Source organism: Lissotriton vulgaris, chromosome 8 (assembly GCF_964263255.1).
Source record: "Lissotriton vulgaris chromosome 8, aLisVul1.2, whole genome shotgun sequence".
NCBI lineage: Eukaryota > Metazoa > Chordata > Amphibia > Caudata > Salamandridae > Lissotriton > Lissotriton vulgaris.
Genome location: NC_141696.1, coordinates 415,386,848 through 415,409,027, shown reverse-complemented (window position 1 = coordinate 415,409,027; position 22,180 = coordinate 415,386,848). Strand labels below are relative to the sequence as shown.

Below are 22,180 nucleotides of genomic sequence, written 5' to 3'. Positions count from 1 at the left end.
TAAATTACATCATTGATGTCATCTCTGATTTTATGTGGTATCATGTTTTTGTAATTCTGTTCATCTGCTTTTTCTGTATTAAGGAGCTAAGAATATTATGGGAGTTAAAATGGGAAATGGCACTTTTGTGCCACACCTCCTATTTTTAGCCCTGATGGACCTGCACAAAATTTGCAATAAAGAGTACTTTTTGGGGGGAAGTTTCATGCAGATTTGTCAAACAGCAACAATGATATCTTTTCTACTGAAATTGTAACCTGGCCATAACTACAAAGCTGCTATTGCTACCTCTGTAAATTGTGTGTGTGTGTGTTTGTGTGTGCATGCATGCACGTGTGTGTGTGTGTGTGTGTGTGCGCACACGTGTGTGGGTGTGTGTGCATGCACAATCAATCAATGAATCAGGGGTTTGTAAAGTGCGCTACTCACCCATGAGGGCCTCAAGGCGGGCTGGGGGCAGCCCCGGTTCAGTCGAAGAGCCAGGTCTTGAGGTCCTTCCTGGTGTGTGCAGGGTCGGGGCATGTCTGATGTTCAAAGGGAGAACGTTCCAGGTCTTGGCCATGATGTAGAAGGCTCTTCCCCCAGTTCTGGTTCTACAGATGCATGGGACCTTTGCCAGGGTGAGTTCGGCAGAGAGAGGGTCCTCTTGGGTACATGGTAAGATACTCTCTTGTTGTCTCAGAAGGATGTGCAGGGTCAGAGGATGAGGACTTCGGTCTTCTCTGAGTTGAGCTTCAAACAGCTGTCTTTCATCCAGGCTGCAACGTTCTTCATTCCTTCCTGAAAACAGAGTCTGGTGTCTTTGGGATTCTTCGTGAGTGAGAGGATGAGCTGGGTGTTGGGGGTGTAGGATACAATGCTGAGCCCATGCTTTCTGACGATGGTGGTGAGGGGAGCGATGTAGAATGTGAAGAGTGTGGGGCTGAGCCAGGATCCTTGGGGTACTCAGCAGTTGATATCGGATGTTGTCGGTGGCTGCGAGGAGGGAAGTCTTGGTGCTGTGGTTGCTACAGAATGTAATATGCAATTTATTTCCCTTGCTGAGTGTGGGGAGGGGCAAGCGGTTACATTTATATAGTATCGCAAAATTACATTGAAGAGCTCTCATATTAGGAAAGTTGCTTCCAAATAAAAAATGAATCCTACATATAATTTATGAGACAGTAAAACAAGCTTTTCCTTTGTCAATTTTGCTTTATTGCGCACAAAAACGTGAATTTGACCTTTGCACTGTTGTAATACCTGTGTGGATGTGTTCCTATAAGTATCATTGCTCTAAAACTCCATTTATGTTGAAACACTGGACTAAACACTGTTTCTGCTTCACAGTACACTGTATTACACCAATAGATAGTCTATGTCTGCCCTCTAGTGGACATTTTATGTGCTACTGCCTATTTCACAGATATTAAAGAAAGAAACGATTTCAGATTTTCTTCAGATATTCAAACACCAGAGCCACAGCAAACAACCAGGAAGATGATGATTACTTTGGGCTGTACTAATTGCACTGAGGTATAATTTAACAGCACCTAATACGTTTGTAGTAGGCACTATTTTGCTACATTCCGTTTTACAACGCTTAGTGCTGTTCTACAGGAGCAATGATCAATCTTTCTAATTTTTGTATTATAATTTTTATTACATTTCTATAGCTCTTACCACTGACGAGGCACTGAAAAGCTGCTCCAAATCCAAAGGCTAGTTAATTCAGTGGGTATTGGCTATTGTTGGCTGTTAAGGATTAGACTTGTACTCTCAAGGAATCCATGCCATGCATTTGATTCAGATTATTTGCAGTATATTAAGGATTAGATGTGAATATTAGTGGGAGCTTGGGGGATTCATGTAAATGACTGGTGAGACTGACAGATAGTCTAGTGGAGGTCAGCTATTGTTATATTTCAGGGATGTAGTATCAAATGAGGGGCTGTGATCCTTGAGATTAGGTGTGGGAACAGACACCGCCAGCCATATTATGATGGGCTGAGGGTGATGCCTTTCCGTGGCGGCATCGCATGCAGGTCTTCACTCTGGGGGCCCCCTGCGGGTCCCCAGAGTGAAGGAGGGGGGTATTGCACATGGGGGGGGGGGGGTACCTGTGGTACCCTCTTTCATTTGCATCAACAAAGCGGCAGGCACCACTCGGTGCCTGCCGCTTTGTTAATGCAAATGCAGAAATGCATTTCTAGCATTGTGGTGAGCGGTGCTGAGAGCACCGCCCGCCACAATGCTAGATATGCAGTATGTGCCCGCCACTGTGGCGGGCACATCCTAATGCTGGCGTCGGGACTCTCGCCCTTAAGGCGGGTGGTCCCGTTTACCGATAGGGTGGCGGGCAGGCAAAGCCCGCCCGCCATCCTAATGAGGCCCTATGTATGTAAAGGATACTATTTTGCTCCACTTAATTTTCCAACACTTAGGGGGAGATTTACTAAGATCCCAAAAGTGATGCAAAACGGCGCAAAATCTTTTTTTCCTAATTATTTAGCTCTGGAAATAACGTAAAACAAATGTGAAGCAGCTCATTACACTGCTTCACATTACTTTAGACCATGGGGGCGTATCAAGGGTGGTGCATGGGCGTTTCCATGCAACCACCCAAGCTTTCTAATGCTAAACGCAATTTACTAAAAACTGTAGATTGGGTTTAGCGTGAAAAAACTGTGCCCTTTTCAACTAGGCACAAGCAAGGAGAAATGCTTTAAATTCTCCTTCCTTTTCCGACTTTGTATGTGTGCTGCACTGTGATGCATGTATGCAAAATGGGAAAAGCTTTGCATCATGCCTAGCATAGTATTTTGTGCAGGAAGAGCACCCTTCTTGTACAAAACCTATGCTACACTAATGCACACACCCTATCGCTTCAGCGCTAAGGTGTGTGCATGGCGCACGGCAGCTGAAATCAATGCCAGTGCAACGGAAAGGAGAGGAAAGAACCATATCTTTAAAAATATGGTGCTCTCCTGCTCCCTCTCTCGTCACGCAACGAGGCACGGCCTTGTGGGGGGCTGCGAGGCATTGCGTGGAGATTTTGTAAATCTTCCTCTTAGTGCTATTCAACAGGAACAATAATCAGTGTTTCCTATTTATTGAATTGTAATTGTGATTGCATTTATATAGCACTTACTCCCCCTGTTGAGGCATTGAAGTGCTTTATGCCACTCAGCATGCTGCTCCGGAATCCAAGGCTAGTGGTTAACCCAAAAGTTATTGGTTATTGTTGGTTACTGGGATTAGATTTGTGCTCTCAGATACTATTCCATGAATTTTCTCCAGATTTTTTGTGACAGTAGTGATCATCGAAGGAAAACACCAATTGGGTGTTGTTGGCATAAGAGATCACTCTAACCCTGTTAAATTCAACCAAGGTTGTGACGGGGAAAGATAGACGTTGAAGAAGAGAGGGCTTAAAGCCAAACCCTGGAGTACCCCATAACTCAAGGGTTTCTTTTCAGAAACAAAAGGAAGGACGGAAACTTGTTGAGTCCTGCTGCTGAGGTAGGACCGAATCCAAGACAGGGGAATGTCCTGGATCCCAAGGTTGTGAAGAAGGATGGAATGAGAGACCATGTTGAATGCCGCGGACAGGTCAAGGAGCACCAACATGGCTGCTTTACCAGAATCAACGCATTACCGGATGGTCTCAGAAACTTCTAGGAGGGCGGTCTCGGTACTATAGCCAGATCTAAACCCGGACTGGGAGTTGTGAAAAAGATGGAGAGATTCTAGATAGCTGGAGAGTCGCTTCTGTACTAATTTTTCCAAGATTTAGGCTGGTGCTGGTAGAATTTGAAATGGGTGGGTCCCATGCTCGCCATGCCACTAGAGTCAAATTATCCTGGCTGATGAGGGCTGAAAGCCCAAAACCGGTCATATGATCCTTTTTTCCAGTCCAGGGTGGACCTGGCCTGGCAATTCGGGCTGGACTGTTCCCATTGGGCGCTGGGTCAAGACTGATTTGCATTGGCTTGGTCCAAACTCAAAAGGCATGGTGAGCACAAAAATGATTGATTTAGGCCCAAATCGCTGTACTGGAGTAAATCTATGACATTGTTCTGCATTCTGCCCATCAATTGTTATTTTTGTAAGTAGTTTTTCTTAGGCATTACTATTTAGTGGGTGGAAGTTTTGAGGGGTGGGACTGCAGTTTCGTTGGTTCAAGATGAGGTAGTATCTAGTCCAGGACAGTCCTTTTGTCTATCCCTGATTGCTGCTCCAAGAAAGCTGATGACAGCCAGGTACAGGGATGTCAAAGCTTATTGTGTCTATGATGTGGGTGGTGCAGTCTTGAGTCAGCCCCTATGCCACCTTCAGTGAATAGCATAACTTTACATAAAGACTAATACTTGGAGTATACTGGGAATGACACTACAGAGAGAACCGACCCAACCCGGTACTGTAGCATGCAACAGTGGATTCACATCATGTGCACATTTGAGTAAAGTTTGCAGCTCTGAAATATATTGGCATTCACTTCCTATACATTTACAAAACAAGTTTAAAAAAAGAGATAGTGCATCTTCAACTTTAATTTCTCGAGTTGGTTTATGTTTTTAGAACCTCTTATCAGCTAAAGACTTTGCACCCAAGGACGAAGTGTGCCTTGTTGAGGTTAACCTTCTAGGGTCTAACCTGTTACAAAACTATGGCGTATTTAAAGAGGTTGGCAACTTCACAGCAAATCATCTATGTTTTAAATTCAAAATTATTACAACACCCCAGGACCTCCCGTTGGCATTCCTCAACTGTACATTTACTTGAACCCACGCCTAACAGAAACGCTTCTTTAAAACTCTTTGCCTTATGCATGGAGGGGCATAAGCACAAGCCCCTGTCACCACAGGAACATCACTTTTTCTGCCGTTCCTGTGGCGATAGGGGCTTTGCCATATTTACAAGGCAGTATTAAGCCACTTAACATGGCTTAAGGCTGCCTTGTAAATAAGGCCCCCTTTCACACTATGCTTACCGTGAAAGGGGTGGGCAGTGGGTGTTGTGGTGGGCGTTCCACCTCAACACCCATTGATTTTGACACTGCCCTCTATTTACAAGGGCAGCGTACATAGGAGGCTGCGCCAAAATTAAGACCAGTGAAAACCTGGTCTTGGCGAAACAAGGAGAAATTGTTTATTTCTCCTCGTTTTTGCCTTTACCATGTGTGCTGCCTTGTGCAGGACACATGGAAAAGCAAAATGACTTGGATTGTTTATTTGTAGGAAGGTGACCCTTCCTACACATGAACAATCCTTACAAAAATGACATTTTGTAACTTCCATGTGTGCTGCACGAAGCAGCACACATAGAAGTGACAAAACAGCACTTAAAGATTGTTTGTGTGCAGGAAGGGAAACATTACTATACATAAACAATCTTTCCCTGCACGTAGACACCCTTGCACTATGGTGCAAGGTGGACTGTGTTGACGCTACATGGCTTTGTGTAGCGCCAGCACAGGGGAAAATGCAAGGCTGCACCATATCCTTGTAAATATGGTGCAGGCTTGTGTGTCTGAAGTTGCGGAGTGAGGCGTTAAGTCATAACAGACAACGCCTCACTCCACCACTTCTTTGTAAATATCCCCCAGAGTTTGCCAATGGTAGAGAAAAGTTATCTTTGTCTTTGTACTTCACTCGTTATAATTCCTTGAGACGCTTGCTCTAAGAGCCTCCATTGCTATTCTCACTCTCTTCTATCAAACACTCGGGGGCAGATTTATGATGCCCTTGCGCCGCAATTGCGTCACTTTATTTGACGCAACTGCGGCGCAAACAATGCGCTCTATTTACAACGTGACGCATCTAGGAGATGCGTCACGTTGTAAAGCCCTGTGCCATAAGAAGGCGTTCCTGCGCAGGGGGGGGGGCGTACCTGCGCAGGAACGCCTCCTGAAAGTGGCTGAGTGAAATCTATGAGATTTCACTCAGTCACTTTCAGGCCAATGCTGCGTCAAAACCCTGCGCCTGCTTGAAGCAGGAGTAGGTCTTGATGCAGCATTGTGTAGATGCGGCACCCCCGGGCCTTGCTGGAGCTGCGTCGCGCTTGCGACGCAACTCCAGCAATGCGCCACATTTCTGGCACAGATGCGTCACGCATCTGTGCCGTTTTTGCACCATGGTGCGCCGCATTATAAATGCGGCGCACCATGGGTGGTGGAGCTGTGGCGCGCTGTGGCGCACGTTAACTGGCGCACCCCTGGGGATGCGCCAGTTAACATAAATCTGCCCCTCTGTGCCTTTTCCTCACTTGGCTGTCAACTTTTGAGAGCAGTTTCCTCCTGCACATTAAGAGTATTCTATCTTACATAGCCTTCAGAAAGGCTATACAAAGCTATCTGTTTTCTTAATATTTTCTTTTCTTTCTGTTCTCTTTTTTCTTTTCTTCCTGTTGTTTTCTTTTCCTTTATTTTCTTTTCTCTCAGTTTTTTCAAATATTCAGTTAATTTTGTTAGTGCCAAGATGCCTATGTTGGTAAAGGATGGACACATTTTATCTTCCGCTCATCTAACATGAGTGGATAAGTCTCCTTAGATTGACAAGGATTAGGATCCAATGTAGGATTGTAGAGTATTTAGTTTTTCTTTCTCTTGTTCTGCACTCTTCTAGGTCTTTTGATATCTATTGTTTTGTATGTTTTTACGTTAAGAGTAGCTAGTTGACTTCTTGTATATCATTTATAACAAACATTGTTCCTCATATGCTTATCTCTCTTCAACAATCTAGTCATGCCTGGCCTTTACTCATGTAACACCCCGTGCAAAAAGCAAACTAGTGGCCTTCCTTCTCCTCTGAGTCAATTTGCATTGGGTGGGGCTCAGTGGTGGCTGCACAGGATCCAAAGCAGTGAACCAGGGGGGATACCATTTTTTTTTATGTTGAACTTACCTGCTGCATTGCTCCTCTCCTGATCCTTATGCTGGTCCGGTCTCGGACTGATCAAACTGTGCAGACTCCCAGATGCCAATTCCTGATGCTGCTCTTATGCTGGGAATGCTATTCCCAGCATGAGTTATCAATTGGGGGGTTACATCTAGGCAGGTGGCTAGGTAAGATGTGTTAAAGTTTAAAAGAACAAGAGACCTGGCTGCCAGTTTTAGTTGCTGCCATTTATTTCAGCAGACTAAAAGCCCATACATTTAGTCTTTGGGCCTAGTTAATCATTCCTCCATGATTTACACATTTAGAAAACACTTTTTTTGAAACATTTCAATCTTGTCTGAGACATTCAAAGATACATGGCTCAATGAGAAATAAAAGTGCTAATATACATTAAACAAACACTTGTGATAATGAAAAAATGGAAAACAACACAAACCTAAATTCAATATGTTACAATCAAGTGTGAAAAATTCCACCAGCATGTCTTTAATACATTACTAGGACAATGAGCCTCTCATAAAGCCCTATAGTTAGTTTGCTATAAAGAGATGCTCTCCATGAGAGAGAAAATAAATATCTGTGGGGATATATCTGTATACAAGTTCCCTCTCCAGAATCTGTGAATACTTTAATTTGCGCCTTCGTGGGTAAGAGGAAATCCCTAGAGTTTCCAATCCCCGGCGGAGTTAAGGGATTTTCATCAAGGCTGAAGCACGGTGTAATCTGTAATTAATAAATGGGGATTGATTCAGTGAAAATAAATGAATTAAACCCTTTCTCCATCTATTACTTTCGCCTATTTATGAAATTTTGATTGTACCTGTTAGTATGGTTACGATCTTCCTAAATGTGCGTTGGTTTGTTCTTCAATCAATCTTTTGAAATTTAAACAGGGACCTAAAGAAAGGGACCTAAAAAAGGGACATTTTGGTTTGCATGGTTGAAAAACATGAGAGCCTATTAGATTTGAGCCATTTAGATGTGATTTCATTCGAACCGCGTACTTTTTAAATTCTACAGGGTCCATTCAAATAAAGATGGTAAGCCTGCTTATTCAGCTGGGAACTTGTGAAGGCACGAATCATCCGCGTTGGAATTTCTTGTTTGTTTAACCCCTTCGAGGCTAATGACGAGCTGGCCTCGTCATGGCGCTTACCTGCCGTGCGCGGATGACAAGGCCAGCTCGTCATAAAACAATGAAAATAATAAAACCCAGCGCAGGACGGGAAAACGCCTAGCAGCCATGGGGTTAAAAGCTCGTGTCTATAGGAGGAAAAGGTGCCACATTGTATCACCGGGCGTTTCTGCATGCTGATGCTAAGCGCGTCTATTTGAACAGCAACAAAGTGGGACAAGCAACGTACTTTGTATCGAGTGATTTTGTGTTTCGAAGCAGTCACGGTTGCATTACTCATGTACAGATAAAGACCAAAGAAAGCAGACATTCAGGTGTCGTTCTTAACGCGTCTTTAAGTAACAGGATTAATCATGACTTGTTTAGAAACTCAAGTAGTTACTTCTCCATGGTGTGCTCACGCTGGCAACTGTTCCTTCGTGTGCGTTTTCCCGGTTGGATGTGCTTTTTCGTTTGAGAAGCAGGAAGTATGTCATTTGGTTGGATTGATGGTTTATGGGAATCGTAGTTGTGCAATTTCTTGATGGATAGCTTTATTCAGTTCATGGATGACACATTGTATTTATTTGGTGGATTTACCTCTTGGTTGTCCTTTTGAAGAAGTTTGCGAAAAATGCTAATTGGTTGCTTGATTTAATTCCGACATTTCAATCAGACCTTTTTGGATGCAATTGAATTTTAGGATTAGGTATGCCTCTTTTTTGAGCAATAGGTTTTCAACATTGCCACCACGCTGCAGTTGTTTTAATCCTGATAGCACAGTCCATACAAAATGTTTTTAGGATTGATTGTTTTCAATGAAGTGGGACACCATTGGCACTATTAATACTCGTTTTTTCATTTAGGAGCGACGCTATACAATCCTCTGGTTAATTTGTTGGTTTGTCTTTCCAATGAACAGTTTTGAGCATGGGCACTTAATTGCATAAACTGTGGGCCCAATTCACAGAATGAATTTAAGACTCAATCATAAACTTACTACTGTTTTGGTATTCACAGAATGCACTTACTACTTTTGGTATACACAGAATGAACTTACTCATTTCGGTATTCACAGAAGTTAGGACTCCTAACTTTAGGACTCCTAAATGCCTTCTCTGAATACCGAAAGTCTTAAAATTAGGATTTTTCTCAATTTAGGAGTAGTAAAGTTAGGAGTCCTAACTTTAGGATGCCTAAATGCCTTCTGTGAATACCGAAAGTCTTAAAATTAGGATTTTTCTCAATTTAGGAGTAGTAAAGTTAGGAGTCCAACTTCTGTGAATACCGAAATGAGTACGTTCATTCTGTGAATACCAAAAGTAGTAAGTGCATTCTGTGAATGCCAAAAGTAGGAAGTTCATTCTGTGAATACCAAAAGTAGTAGGTGCAATCTGTGAATACCAAAACAGTAGTAAGTTTAGGATTGATTTTTAAATTAATTCTGTGAATCGGGCCTTGTATTTTTGGTTTTGCAGTTGGTAAATTCGTTATAATTTGTTCAAAAACAGGGGTTGGTAGTAGTGTTCCTTTACAAAAGGAATAGAACCGCACAACCAGTGAGTATTCTGTGTAGAACAGTAAAGTGTGAAATTCTAGATTTATATATTATTATTCAGTATTGTTGGGGTGCTATTTCTTCGCACACCTACTACCAAGAGGTGCAAAAAACACACATGTGTGCACAAAATTTCAAAACAATGAAGAAAATATTCAGCACACCCTATAATCTATCAAGACAATTGAAGACTAAGGGGCATATTACCAACAACTAGCGATAATTATCGCTATGTTGGTTTAGCGGCAATATTTTTATCGCCGAGCTGCGGCGATTTTTATCCTATTATGAAGGTTTAAATCCTAAGCGATAAAAATCAGCCGAAATGCATGAATATCGCTGAAAAGTCAGCGATATTCATTTATTACCGAACTAATGCTCTTAGCCATGTTATCCACCTACCATTGGATAACATGGCTAAGAACTGCTCAGGGGCAGGTGTTAGCTTTTGGAGATTTTCGCGCTTAGCGCGAATATCTCCAAAAGTTGGTAATAGGAGATAGCGATGTTAGCAACTGTTTCCAGTCGCTAACATCTTGGCACGCCCACTTTGCATGTCATTAGTGATAAATATCACTGACATGCAAAGCGGGGCCCAAGATGGTCGCTGTCTCCTACAAGCTATCGCTAACTGCTGTTAGCGACAGCTAGGTATTAGGGAGATAATGTTATCTCCGCTTTCTTGGCTTTTAAAGCCAAAAAAGCGGAGATAAACCCCCTTGATAATATGCCCCCCAGTTTTTGTCAAGGTTCTAGTCTGAAAAAAAGATCATTCATCAATTTATGCAGCATGAGAACAGACTGTCCCAAATCCCATATTCTTTTTCCGAAAACAGAGTCCACATCAATTGAACATATTTGAAGAAACCTTAGTCTTCAATTGTGTTGATAGATTATAGGGTGTGCTGAATATTTTCTTCATTGTTTTGAAATTTGGTAAATTCGTTATTGATCCATTTGATGGAATTGTGCGTGAACACGTGGCTTTCAATAGTGTTGCTGCACGCTGAACAGTTGCCACATTTATGATGGCCCTCAATTTTCCATTGCGTCCTTAGATCTTGATTTTTTGTTGTTGCGGCGATATCAGTGTGGATAATCCTTTGTCCTATACTCTTGCTCTTTTTCACGGCAAACAGAGGTTGTTCCTTCAAGAATTCTAGTTCTGTGAGAAGATGCCAATTTTTTTTAAATCTGCCGGAATTTGTTTGTATGTGGGCCAAATGTAGACACGCACGCCAGCTTCGCAAAGGTTTTTTTCTTTTTTAGAGAGCAATTCCTCTCGTGGTGTATATCATGCCTTTTGGTTGCATGTTTGAGCATCTTTCTAGGATAGAAGAGCAGTGCTGGAGTTGGTCTGAGCCCTGTGGTATGGCGCTCAGACAAGGACTGGGAGCCTGTGAATTTTCTCCACCGGCTGTACAGCAAAGCTGAGTGGAGAAATGCTAAGTGTGCATGACGGTTTGACTGACCAAAGACGGCTGGCAAAACAGTCATGCACACTTAGTGGTGCCCATCACCCCCCCCCTCCCAAATACTGTAGCACAGAGTGCATGGCACAGCCCCATGACGCACTCGCTGGCAGACGCAGGTAAAAAGAAAAAGAAAATGTTGCTAACATTGGTTTCTCATTTTATTTTTCAAATGTTACCTCTGCTGCCACCTAGTGGGGTGATGCAACTCCGCCATAGTGGAGGAGTCACCCTTGGCAGGGCTGAGGTTTGAAAGGGAAAGGAGGTGGTAGAATAGAAAGGGGAACAGGACAAAAAGACTCACAGAGAGGCCAGAAGACAATGAACAGATGCTGGTGTACTGGATTATTTTAAAAACAATTGGCAAGTAAACTGAGTGTGCCAGTCTGCATCAAATTGCCCTGGGCCAATACCCTGCTCGTCCATGCAGAAAACCAGCCATAATTTTATTCAGGGCTTTAAGGGGGATGAAAAACTGGGGGGACTCTCAAAGGAGCGTGGCCGATGCTTCTGTCATTGCATCCAGATATATAATACAAAAAATACAACTAAACCTACAACAAATCATGACTACTGGCTTTGTCAATGGTTGATAGTTGCATAAGATATATAAGATATATAAGTAACAACTATGGCTTCGATGTAGAGCATATTGAAAACTCGTTAGTTAGGTAATAATGAGACTGCACCTTTTCCTATCCTAGACAAGTTTACACCATCTGTGGAATCCACTCACAACTTGCTTCTGGCAGCCAGATCTGGTTCTCCGGATGATCCCTGTCCACTGGCAGTGGCTAAGCTTACCGCAGGGCTGATCTCAAGCACCCTCACATCTATTTTCAATATGATGATGGAAACAGGTCAGTTTCCTAAACCTTGGAAGTTGGCTTCTGTTCTGCCCCTTCTAAAAAAAAGTCCAATTTGGATCCCAAGGATCCAAACAGCTTCTGCCCAACATTGTGACTCCCTTTGCCAGCAAAGATAGTAGAGAAGGCTGTAAATACACAGCTCAGTGCATTTCTCCTAAAGACTAATGCCTTGGATCCCACTTGTTAGAACTGGGGGTCTCTAGTTGGCAGAGGTAGGTACCACTGTTCAAATAGGGACCCTTGCTTCTAGTCTGGGTAAGGAGGAAACACTCTTTAGATAACCCCTGCTCACCCCATTGGTAGCTTGGCACAAGCAGTCTGGCTTATTGAAGGCAATGTGCAAAGTATTTGTACCAACACTCACAGTACCACAGTGAACACACGACAAACTGACTCCACAACAGTTTAGAAAATTAAAGATATTTAATTTAAACTACACAAGACCAAAACGACAAAAATCGACCATACACAGTTCAAGAATATGGTTTCAAATGAGTTCTTAAGGTTACGTTAAAATAATCCACAGTTGCGTCACGTTTTAGCCAACAGTACCTTTAGATGCAGAAAAAGTTCCAAGTGAAAGCTGTAGCGTTGAAAAGCAAGCGATGTGTCACTCCTGAGACCCTGGGGAGGCGATGGGATAACCCCGCTGGACATAGCGGGCGTGTTGCGGTGACTCCAGACTATATGGGGAAGGATGCGATGCCTTGCGTGGATTCCGGTGCACAGGTTTCGGTGGAAGTGGCTCGCAAAAGGTACGATGCGACGATCTTCGGTGCGGCAACGATCTCCGGTGCGGCGTCGATGCGCGGCTCAGCGGCAATCTTCTCCTCTCGAGGCCCCTCGATGCGACGACTCTAGCAGCTACGTGATGCGGTCAGCAAGCAAGTGGTGCGGCGATCTCACCCAGTGACGACAGGCTCTGCGACGATACTCGCAGCAATGGTAATCTTCCCGCACCGGACTGGTGTGTCCCGCAACCGAAAGATGTGATGACTCTGGCAGTGGCAACAGGCGCTGCGACGATCTCGGCCTTCGCGGCGGCGGGAATTTCCTCGCACTGACCGGGATGCGCTCCGCAAGTGAGCAATGCGTTAAATTTTTTAGAAAGTCTTTAAAATCTTGGTTTTCATCTTCCCAACACAGGTACAACTTTCAGAGGCACCCCATCTGGCCCAAGCACTCTAGGAAGGACATAACTCTCTTAGCAAAGTTCAGGGAAGCTGGGGGTGAAGTCCTTTTGTTGCTGGGACTTCTTAACAGGGAGCCAGCTCTTCTTCAGACCCTTGGAGATTCCTTCAAGCAAGGGGACACAGCACAAAGCAAAGTCCTTCCCCTCTCCTTGGCAGCAAAGCAACTGCAGGTCAGTCCAGCAAAGCAACAGCAGGACAGTCTTCCTTCTACAGTTTTCCAGCTTTCTCCTTTTAAGAACTGCTGGTGCTGAGCACCAGGAGGACCCAGCCTACTTAAAGCCCTGATTCTATTTATATAGTATCCATTGCGAAGTTACATCTTCTGTAGGGCTCAACAACGTTGCAAATGATTAACCAACTGTTGTTTTTGAATCAATGCCGTGAACTTTCTCCTTTAGATTTATTGAACTTCTTTTTAAGTAACACTGTTTCCTGCAGTGTCCCCCGAGTTACACCAAGAGTTAGCTGATACTGGGCTCGCTGTAATAAAACTACCTGCATTCTTATTTACATCATTCATACAATTTGTTTTCCACGACAAAACATACACCGTTATAGAATTTGATTCTGTTTATGTATTAGTATGTCATGTTGGGAAGAGTTATATGCATTAAAACGTCACGGCAGGCTTGTTAAAATGTATCCTTTGGTACAGCAAACTTGTAATATTTGAAAAGAAATGTGCGCCTGCTTACTTTTCGTTTAATAGCCTAATGCTGGTTTCTGTTCAACAGGGTTATTTCTTCCAGGAGGTACTGTGCGAATTCCCCTACAAATCGTCATTGCATTTAGCTTGGTACTGAAATCTCACCTAATTTCCAAGATCCGTTTATTTTCATACTTTTTTGACTTTCATCAAGCAAAAAGAAACACGCCCTGCTCCCACAAATCCTTAAAAATGCCTGCAGGAGGCGTTGATTATACCTCGCTTACTTCAATGAGTACAAGATGTAGTTTATTACTCAGAGCTGATTTATTGAGAAACGCTCACACTTTTTTTAAAATTATTTGGTATTTACAATATACAGATCCCATGGTTTTCATTGCCAACGGTACCAATGAAGCACAATGTAATTTGAAACGCTTTGAAGCATCGAAGCATTTTCTAACTTATTTACCTTCTTTTTACACTAGAGGTCCTTCTCTCCCTTCATATTTGTCTTTCTATTGTATTTGAATACCACGTTCTCTTGATTTCACCAACTGTGTTTTTCCAGCAAACCCGTCTCAACATATTCACCCTTCTTGCGTATACTTATATCCACTGGGAATGCACGTGCATCTTTGGTTAGCACTGTTGTGTTTTTTTCTGCATTTATTTCTTCGTCTTTAATCGAATTGATTAACCTTTTTCGCGATATATGTTTGCTCTTCCAAAAAAGATCCTATGCTTCCGTTCTTTAAAAAAATATATTTTCTAGACCGATTCCTAAAGATAATAGTAGTTTTCAAGCACATTCTTTACTGGAATCATTGGGATTGCTATGTTATATTTCAACGTCTTTTAAATATATCTTAGATTAGTTTTCATAACCGTGGAGTGGGAGACCGTGCATGAATGTTTGTGGATAAATGATGAAGTGAGTGCTGATTTGTTTGATAGTGTGTGACTGTGGTGACATTGAGTGGGAGCAAGCTGCTTGCTCAGTGGATGTGTTTGATGTCTTTGAGTGATTGACAGTGAGCCGCTGGAATGAGTTGTTGATGCGCTGCGTGAGTCAGTGGCAGAGAACAAATGTGTGAGAACGGTGATGTCAGTGGGATTGAAAGAGATTTTTTAGCTCTGCTTGATTGATTATGTGGGTTGGCGCTAAATACAGATCTGAAAATTCTTATTTGAGCATGTGAATATTATATTTGAATTACAGAACATTACCGTTCAAGTCAAAAAAGTGTCAAACTTGATTCTTTCAGGAAAATTGAATACAGTGCGCAGGCTGTTGAAATAGTTAAATAGGGAATTTGTCTTCACTCACCTCATGGTGTAGAGGAGTGTTCCATCGTCTTCAAGGCGAAGAAGCTTGTTTGGAGTTGTCATGTTGTGAGCGATGGATTTTTTACCATTGTGGAAAAAAGTGTCCGGCGTCCAAATTTTGCTGGCTAACAGGTTGTTGAGAGGAAGGCGTTGCATGGGTCCTTTGAAACTAAGTCGCTCATCCTTCCAGCTTTGCCGGAAAAACACGTCAATTGTATATTCCTAGATTAAAAAAAGGATATTATTTATTAATGCCACCTGGAAAGCTTTCCATTAGCACAAAATATTGGGGCTGATTTATAAAGGTTTGGAGAAATTTGTATTTTACGCAGTAAATTTGTTTGTGTTTACAGATGAGCTTACCCATTTTTTTTCTTCTATTCTCTCATGCATTTGGTTGTTTTGCAAGATCTGTGCATTAAAGCCTGATTTTCCTATCGGCTGGGCAGCTCCACCAATTTCACTCGTGAAGTTTTATTAGTTACAAATATTTTCCTGCTTGATATAACGTTTGCTTCCAAATTATTATGTTCCTCATACATGCCATAAATCCCTCCCTATAAATACCAAATAGATTAGTGTAATGTACAATTTTGTGGGCACTACTTATGCTATGATTGTTATGGTTGCAAAAACCACAGTTGATGGACAGAATGCAGAACAATGTCATACATTCACCCCAGTACAGAGATCTGGGCCTAAATCCATCTTTTTTTGCACTTCACACCACCCCAGTTCAGACAAAAAATCTGTCTGACCCTGTGCCTCATGGGAACAGTCCAGCCCGAACTGCCAAGCCATGCCTACCCTGGACCTGAAACAAGCTTCCGAGGACCGGTTTCTGGCATTCCAGCCATCTTCAGCCCGGCTTGCTTGAATCCAGTGGTGTGGAGTGCATGGGACTCACGTCTGAGCATACCCATCCCGGGGTGACAAATGCAAAAACCACAGTTGATAGACAGAATGCAGAACAATGTCATACATTCACCCCAGTACAGAGATCTGGGCCTAAATCCATTGTTTTTTTGCACTCCACACCACCCCAGTTCAGTGTGGAGTGCAAAAAAACGATGGATTTAGGCCCAGATGTTTGTACTGGGGTGAATGTAAGACATTGTTCTGCATTCTGTCCATCAACTGTGTTTTTTGCAATGATTGTTATGGTGTCAGGTGCTCCGAGGATTGTGTCAAGTACATTTGAAGACATTTGTTGATCTCCTAAAAGTTTACAAGTGTTAGTTCCCCAAATGGACACTCCCGTTTTTTTATCTATGTTGTTCCCTTGAAAATGCCTACTTCCTTTCTTTTGCTTTGTGTCTGTAACTGTGTGCATTTTGAAGTCCTCCGAAGCGTTATACAAGTGGCCATGCATGCAAATGGCCACATTACATATAGTGCGCATTGTGCCAGTCTACACTGTGGTGCACCCTAAACTGGGTGTGTTGTGTGCAGACCTGGGCATTGTGACCTACTGGTGTTCAGAGTGCGGGAGTGATCTTGGGCATGCCCTGGAATAGAGCAATAGAGAAAGGCAGACCAACTGTTTGAAGCCACTGATCCACCTGTTACTACAGGGGGAAACCCCGGCCTTAGTGTCAAAGGGTCATAGTGACTTCAACTGTCTGCAAGGGAATGTCTGCAGGAGGGTCCCTGGGACCTCGAACCTCCTCTAATGAGGCTTCCTCAGTAGCAGACTCACTGTACGCCACCTCTATGTGGCGCACAGTCTATGTGCCACCTGACAGCCTCTTTGCCTCATTTTCCATATCTGTCATATGGTGTGGGTGCAAAGGCACATAGGGGCATATTATCAATGCTGGTGATATGCTATTTTTGCTGCTTTAGCAGCCGTTTTTGGCCGCTAAGCGGCGATAATACTATCGCCCAATTAGCAAGCTGTCGCTAACTGATGTTAGCGACAGCTTTGAGGCGATAGCAAGCGGTTTGGGGCCCGCTTTGCATGTTAGCGATAATTATCGCTAATGACATGCAAAGTGGGCGTTCCCAACCCGTTAGCGACTGAAAGCAGTCGCTAACGTCGCTAACGCCTATTAGCAAGGCAGGCTTAGCGATGACAATATTCGCCCTAAGCGCGAATATCACCAAAAACTAACACCTGCCCAGACCAGTTCTTAGCCATGTGGATAACATGGCTAAGAACATTTAGTCATTAATGCGTGAATATCGCTGTACTCTCAGCGATATTCACGCTATCGCCGGAAAAATTATCGCTTTGGAGATAAACGTAGCTAATAGCACGTTATCTCAGCGATAATTTCCGGCGATGCTTAGCGATAAAAAAACGGTGCTAAGGCTAGTTAGCGATAAATATCGCTAATCGTTGGTAATATGCCCCATAATTCCCTCATTTGCAGAGGTCCACTTCCCATTGCGAATGATAAAATGTCTCCTCAACATCCCTCCGACACACTCTCCTACGGCCCTTACAATAATGCCAAAGTGTCCTGGGGCTGGAAAAAGCAAACTCAAATGTCCATTCCACCCCAGAGATCTATCGGGTATATTTGCATATATGTATCTTTCACATATCTAGCTTAGTGAATCCTGCAAATTTTTATTTTATGTGCGTGCGTTTATGTTTAATCTAATTCTTGATGAATCAGGCCTTTTGCCTTTAACTGATTGAAACGGCCATGCATTTGGATAGCATACTCTCAAACATACCATCTCAGTGTCTGAAACTGGACCGAAACTGGTTACATAGATATCTGTTTTCACCTGAGTAATTCGCTCTGGAACAAAAAAGAAATAGTGTGTTTAAACGAAGTATTCAAGAATTAAATGTGGGGAAAAATAACCACAAAGTATCCCACCTCCGTAAACATTGCAAGCAGATGTTTTAAACTTCATAGACACATTTAAATCTTGTCAACACCCTAAAGCGTACCCTTCATTTTTCCAGTTAAATAATATTTAATACAATTCAACAATATTTTTTCAACTTGGCCATAGAACTTGAAATCCTGAGCTGAACCACGCCTTAACTTCTGACTAAACGTTGTATAGCCAAAGAAAATCTAAAACTACACCAAAAAACATTTCAACTTTGTGTGCACACATATTGAACATCCATGTTTGAAAAACTGAACTGATGGAATACATTCCCAGATCCTGGTTTGCAGAATCATGATTAGGGAACATGTATGGGCACCACTTATTGCTGCAGATGTTTGCCAGTATACCAGATGGTCCATGGTTCTGAGTTCATGTTTACAGAAGAAAAAACGGGCTTTACATGGAGGAGGCTTGTGGGCATTCACATATTTTTTGCCAGTCACTTCCCACCTGAAAAGGCACCTAGTAGTCTCACAAAATGCAGAACTGGGTCATTTTGAGAATGGCTTATGTGTGGTACCTGCAAAAAAAAAAGACCTGATGCCCCATTCCCCAACCATACATTTCCCCCACCTCATGTAAAGGAGGGTAACTAAGAGCCCCAGCTGGTTCTGCCATCACAAACAACAAGCTGGTAGCTCATCCACATAAAGCCTCTGCTATTTTTGTATTATAAGAACCATTGTATTTAGGGCGTGGCTTCCAATGCATATTTTTCCTGCTCACAATAACTTTCTGCAATGCAATAAAATATCAACTGTCCACCAGGACATGGTGACCGGCTGGTACTGCAATTTCACTGAAAGTGCCCACACCGTGCTGGTGGGATCACTTCTGTCCATAAAAAAATCCCCGTGGAACTGACTTGGGTCTTAAAATAGAATTTGTGTTTTTTTTTCTGGGCTGGTCAAGCCGAGGCTTCCATCACTCTGGCAATTTTATAGAAAACCGTATGGGCTCTCAATGAGCCGCTTTGTGCCTTTTTATTGTAGGAAATGGAAGGAAACACATCATATTTCATGGTGTGATAGGAATGATTTTCTCTATATATCTCGTGCTTTGCATTGAAACATATTTACTCGGGAGAACCAGGGGGCATATTACCAAGCAATAGCAATAATTATCGCTATTGCTTGGTTAGAGACAAAAATTTACCGCTAAGCTGCGGCGATTTTTATCGCAGATAAACCTTGGTATTGCCAAGGTTTATCGCAGATGCGATAAAAATCGGCCGCAATGCATGAATATCGCTGAAAAGTCAGCGATATTCATGCATTACCGAGCTAATGCTCTTAGCCATGTTATCCCCCTCTCATTGGATAACATGGCTAAGAACTGCTCAGGGCAGGTGTTAGCTTTTGGAGATATTCACGCTGAGCGTGAATATCTCCAAAAGTTGGTAATAGGAGATAGCGATGTTAGCGACTGTTTCCAGTCGCTAACATCTTGGCACGCCCACTTTGCATGTCATTAGTGATAAATATCACTGACATGCAAAGTGGGACCCAAGATGGTCGCTATCTCCTACTAGCTGTCGCTAACTGGTGTTAGCGACAGCTAGGTAATAGGGAGATAATTTTATCTCCGCTTTCTTGGCTTTTAAAGCCAAAAAAACGGAGATAAACCCCCTTGATAATATGCCCCCAGGTACTTAATCGTTTCCTACGTTGAATGACCTCTTTCAATTGTTGAGTCTCAATTAGACTAATTACAGTGATCATTTTTCTTATGTGTTAATCACCTTTATGAGTGGACTGTTCTAAACATTGTTTTCTCTTCATAGTATGTATTCATCAAAAAATGAAACAATCTTTATAAAAATCACCAAATGAGGGATTCTTTACAGACACTGTGGTATGAAATATAGGAATACCATGTATCCAAGGTACTCTATGGAAGTGAAGTGCGAAGTTACACAAAATTTGATAGCATTCAGCTTATTGCAAACTCATTTTTGAGACGGGTACTACAGGTTCACAAAAACACCCCAGCATTTACAGTACACGAGGAACTGGAAGTGCAGTATCTAGTCAAAAATATTGCATTGAGGTCTCCAATCGGTTGGATGAAATTATAGTCAGCCAGTGACTTGCATTAAAATAAGGTGGTTTTTGAGAGACTGTCTATGGGGCAAGCTATGAAGATTCCATGGATTGGGTACATTAAGGGTGTTCTGAGCAGCCTAGGGAGAGAGACGTATTTTGGTACCCAGAATCCATGAGTCATGCTGAAATAAAAGGGGTTATAACACTTTTTTTCAACAAAGCGCACTAAGGGGCCGATTATGATTGCGGTTTTTCCGCATCCTCGGGGCCGGCGGAAGCCACCGCCGGCCCAGAGGATGCGGAAAAACCGCAGCGGACTGACCAAGGACCCACCGCCACATAAGGATGGCTGGTGGGTCCTGGTTTCCGTCCGCAGCTTTTCCGCCGCGGTCGGCTTACAACCGCGGCGGAAAAGCTCTGATATGGTGATGGTGTCTCTCAGACACCGTCTGCCATATCAGGATGGGCTTTAAAAGGTGCTTTTCCGCGGCGGGTTTTCCGCCGTGGAAAAGCATACGGATCTTCACTGCGGGGGCCCGTTGCGGGCCCCCTAGGTGAAGGGGGGGTGGGGGGTGCACATGGGGGGTACCTATGGTACCCCCTGCATTTGTATGCAGAAAGCGGCAGGCACCGCGCGGTGCCTGCCTCTTTCTGCATGCAAATGCAAAGACTGCATTTTTAACATTGCCGCGGGTACAGCTTGAAGCCGCACCCGCCGCAATGTTAAAAATAGAGGATGTGACCGCCAGGGTGGCGGTCACATCCTAATCGCACAGGAGGGGACTCCGCAGCTCATGCGGACGTCCCCTCCTCCTCAGTGATCGCGGATGGACGCAAGTCCGTCCGCGATCATAATCGGCCCCTAATCAGGAAACATTTGAGATCTTGAAAGCTAAGGTAAGGGACTTTCCTCTGTTTATAACTGTACCTGGTATTGGACCATCTTTGTTGATTTTGGAGAATGACAGGGTCAATTTATTATTGGCCAGATTTAGTCTCAATATGATACACCATCTACCGACCTTTCCAAAGGGCTGCAGCCCCCCTCAAACTTTGATTCATCACCACCCCCTTTTCTGAATCGTTTTTGGCCACTATAGGTGTGGCAGGGTATACTCAGACATGAGTCCCTTTCTCACTGCACCATCAGGATTCAAGCAAGCCGGGCCGAAGAAGGCTGAAATGCCAGAAACCGGTCCCCGGTAGCTTGTCTCCTTTCTGGTGAAGAATTGGCTTGGTAGTTTAGTCTGCCCTGTTCCCATGATGCACTGGGCCAGGGACAGACTGATTTGCATATAGCCAGGTTCTGAGCTGGGATGGTGCAGTGAGATAAATAACGGTGATGGATCAAGCCCTGATCTTTGGACTGGGTAAGAGTGGTCTGCTTAATTCAGACACTCTGTTCATCACCACCCCCTTTTCTGAATCGTTTTTGGCCACTATAGGTGTGGCAGGGTATACTCAGACATGAGTCCCTTTCTCACTGCACCATCAGGATTCAAGCAAGCCGGGCCGAAGAAGGCTGAAATGCCAGAAACCGGTCCCCGGTAGCTTGTCTCCTTTCTGGTGAAGAATTGGCTTGGTAGTTTAGTCTGCCCTGTTCCCATGATGCACTGGGCCAGGGACAGACTGATTTGCATATAGCCAGGTTCTGAGCTGGGATGGTGCAGTGAGATAAATAACGGTGATGGATCAAGCCCTGATCTTTGGACTGGGTAAGAGTGGTCGGCTTAATTCAGACACTCTGTTCATCACCACCCCCTTTTCTGAATCGTTTTTGGCCACTATAGGTGTGGCAGGGTATACTCAGACATGAGTCCCTTTCTCACTGCACCATCAGGATTCAAGCAAGCCGGGCCGAAGAAGGCTGAAATGCCAGAAACCGGTCCCCGGTAGCTTGTCTCCTTTCTGGTGAAGAATTGGCTTGGTAGTTTAGTCTGCCCTGTTCCCATGATGCACTGGGCCAGGGACAGACTGATTTGCATATAGCCAGGTTCTGAGCTGGGATGGTGCAGTGAGATAAATAACGGTGATGGATCAAGCCCTGATCTTTGGACTGGGTAAGAGTGGTCTGCTTAATTCAGACACTCTGTTCATCACCACCCCCTTTTCTGAATCGTTTTTGGCCACTATAGGTGTGGCAGGGTATACTCAGACATGAGTCCCTTTCTCACTGCACCATCAGGATTCAAGCAAGCCGGGCCGAAGAAGGCTGAAATG

General features: G+C 43.6%; 2 protein-coding genes across 2 annotated transcripts in view; one reads left to right on the top strand and one right to left on the bottom strand.

Annotated features, from left to right (window-relative positions):
• Positions 1-22,180, top strand: part of GABRB3 (gamma-aminobutyric acid type A receptor subunit beta3) — a 1,175,948-nt gene that overhangs the window by 216,642 nt on the left and 937,126 nt on the right. The window lies entirely within an intron of this gene.
• The window catches only part of GABRA5 (gamma-aminobutyric acid type A receptor subunit alpha5), a 552,901-nt gene that overhangs the window by 393,344 nt on the left and 137,377 nt on the right, over positions 1-22,180 (bottom strand). The window contains exons 4-5 of the mRNA XM_086934182.1: positions 17,745-17,812; positions 15,061-15,281 (exon numbers count right to left, since the gene is read on the bottom strand). Coding sequence (XP_086790308.1) covers positions 15,061-15,281; positions 17,745-17,812 — 289 coding nt within the window. The remainder of the gene's footprint in view (positions 1-15,060; positions 15,282-17,744; positions 17,813-22,180) is intronic.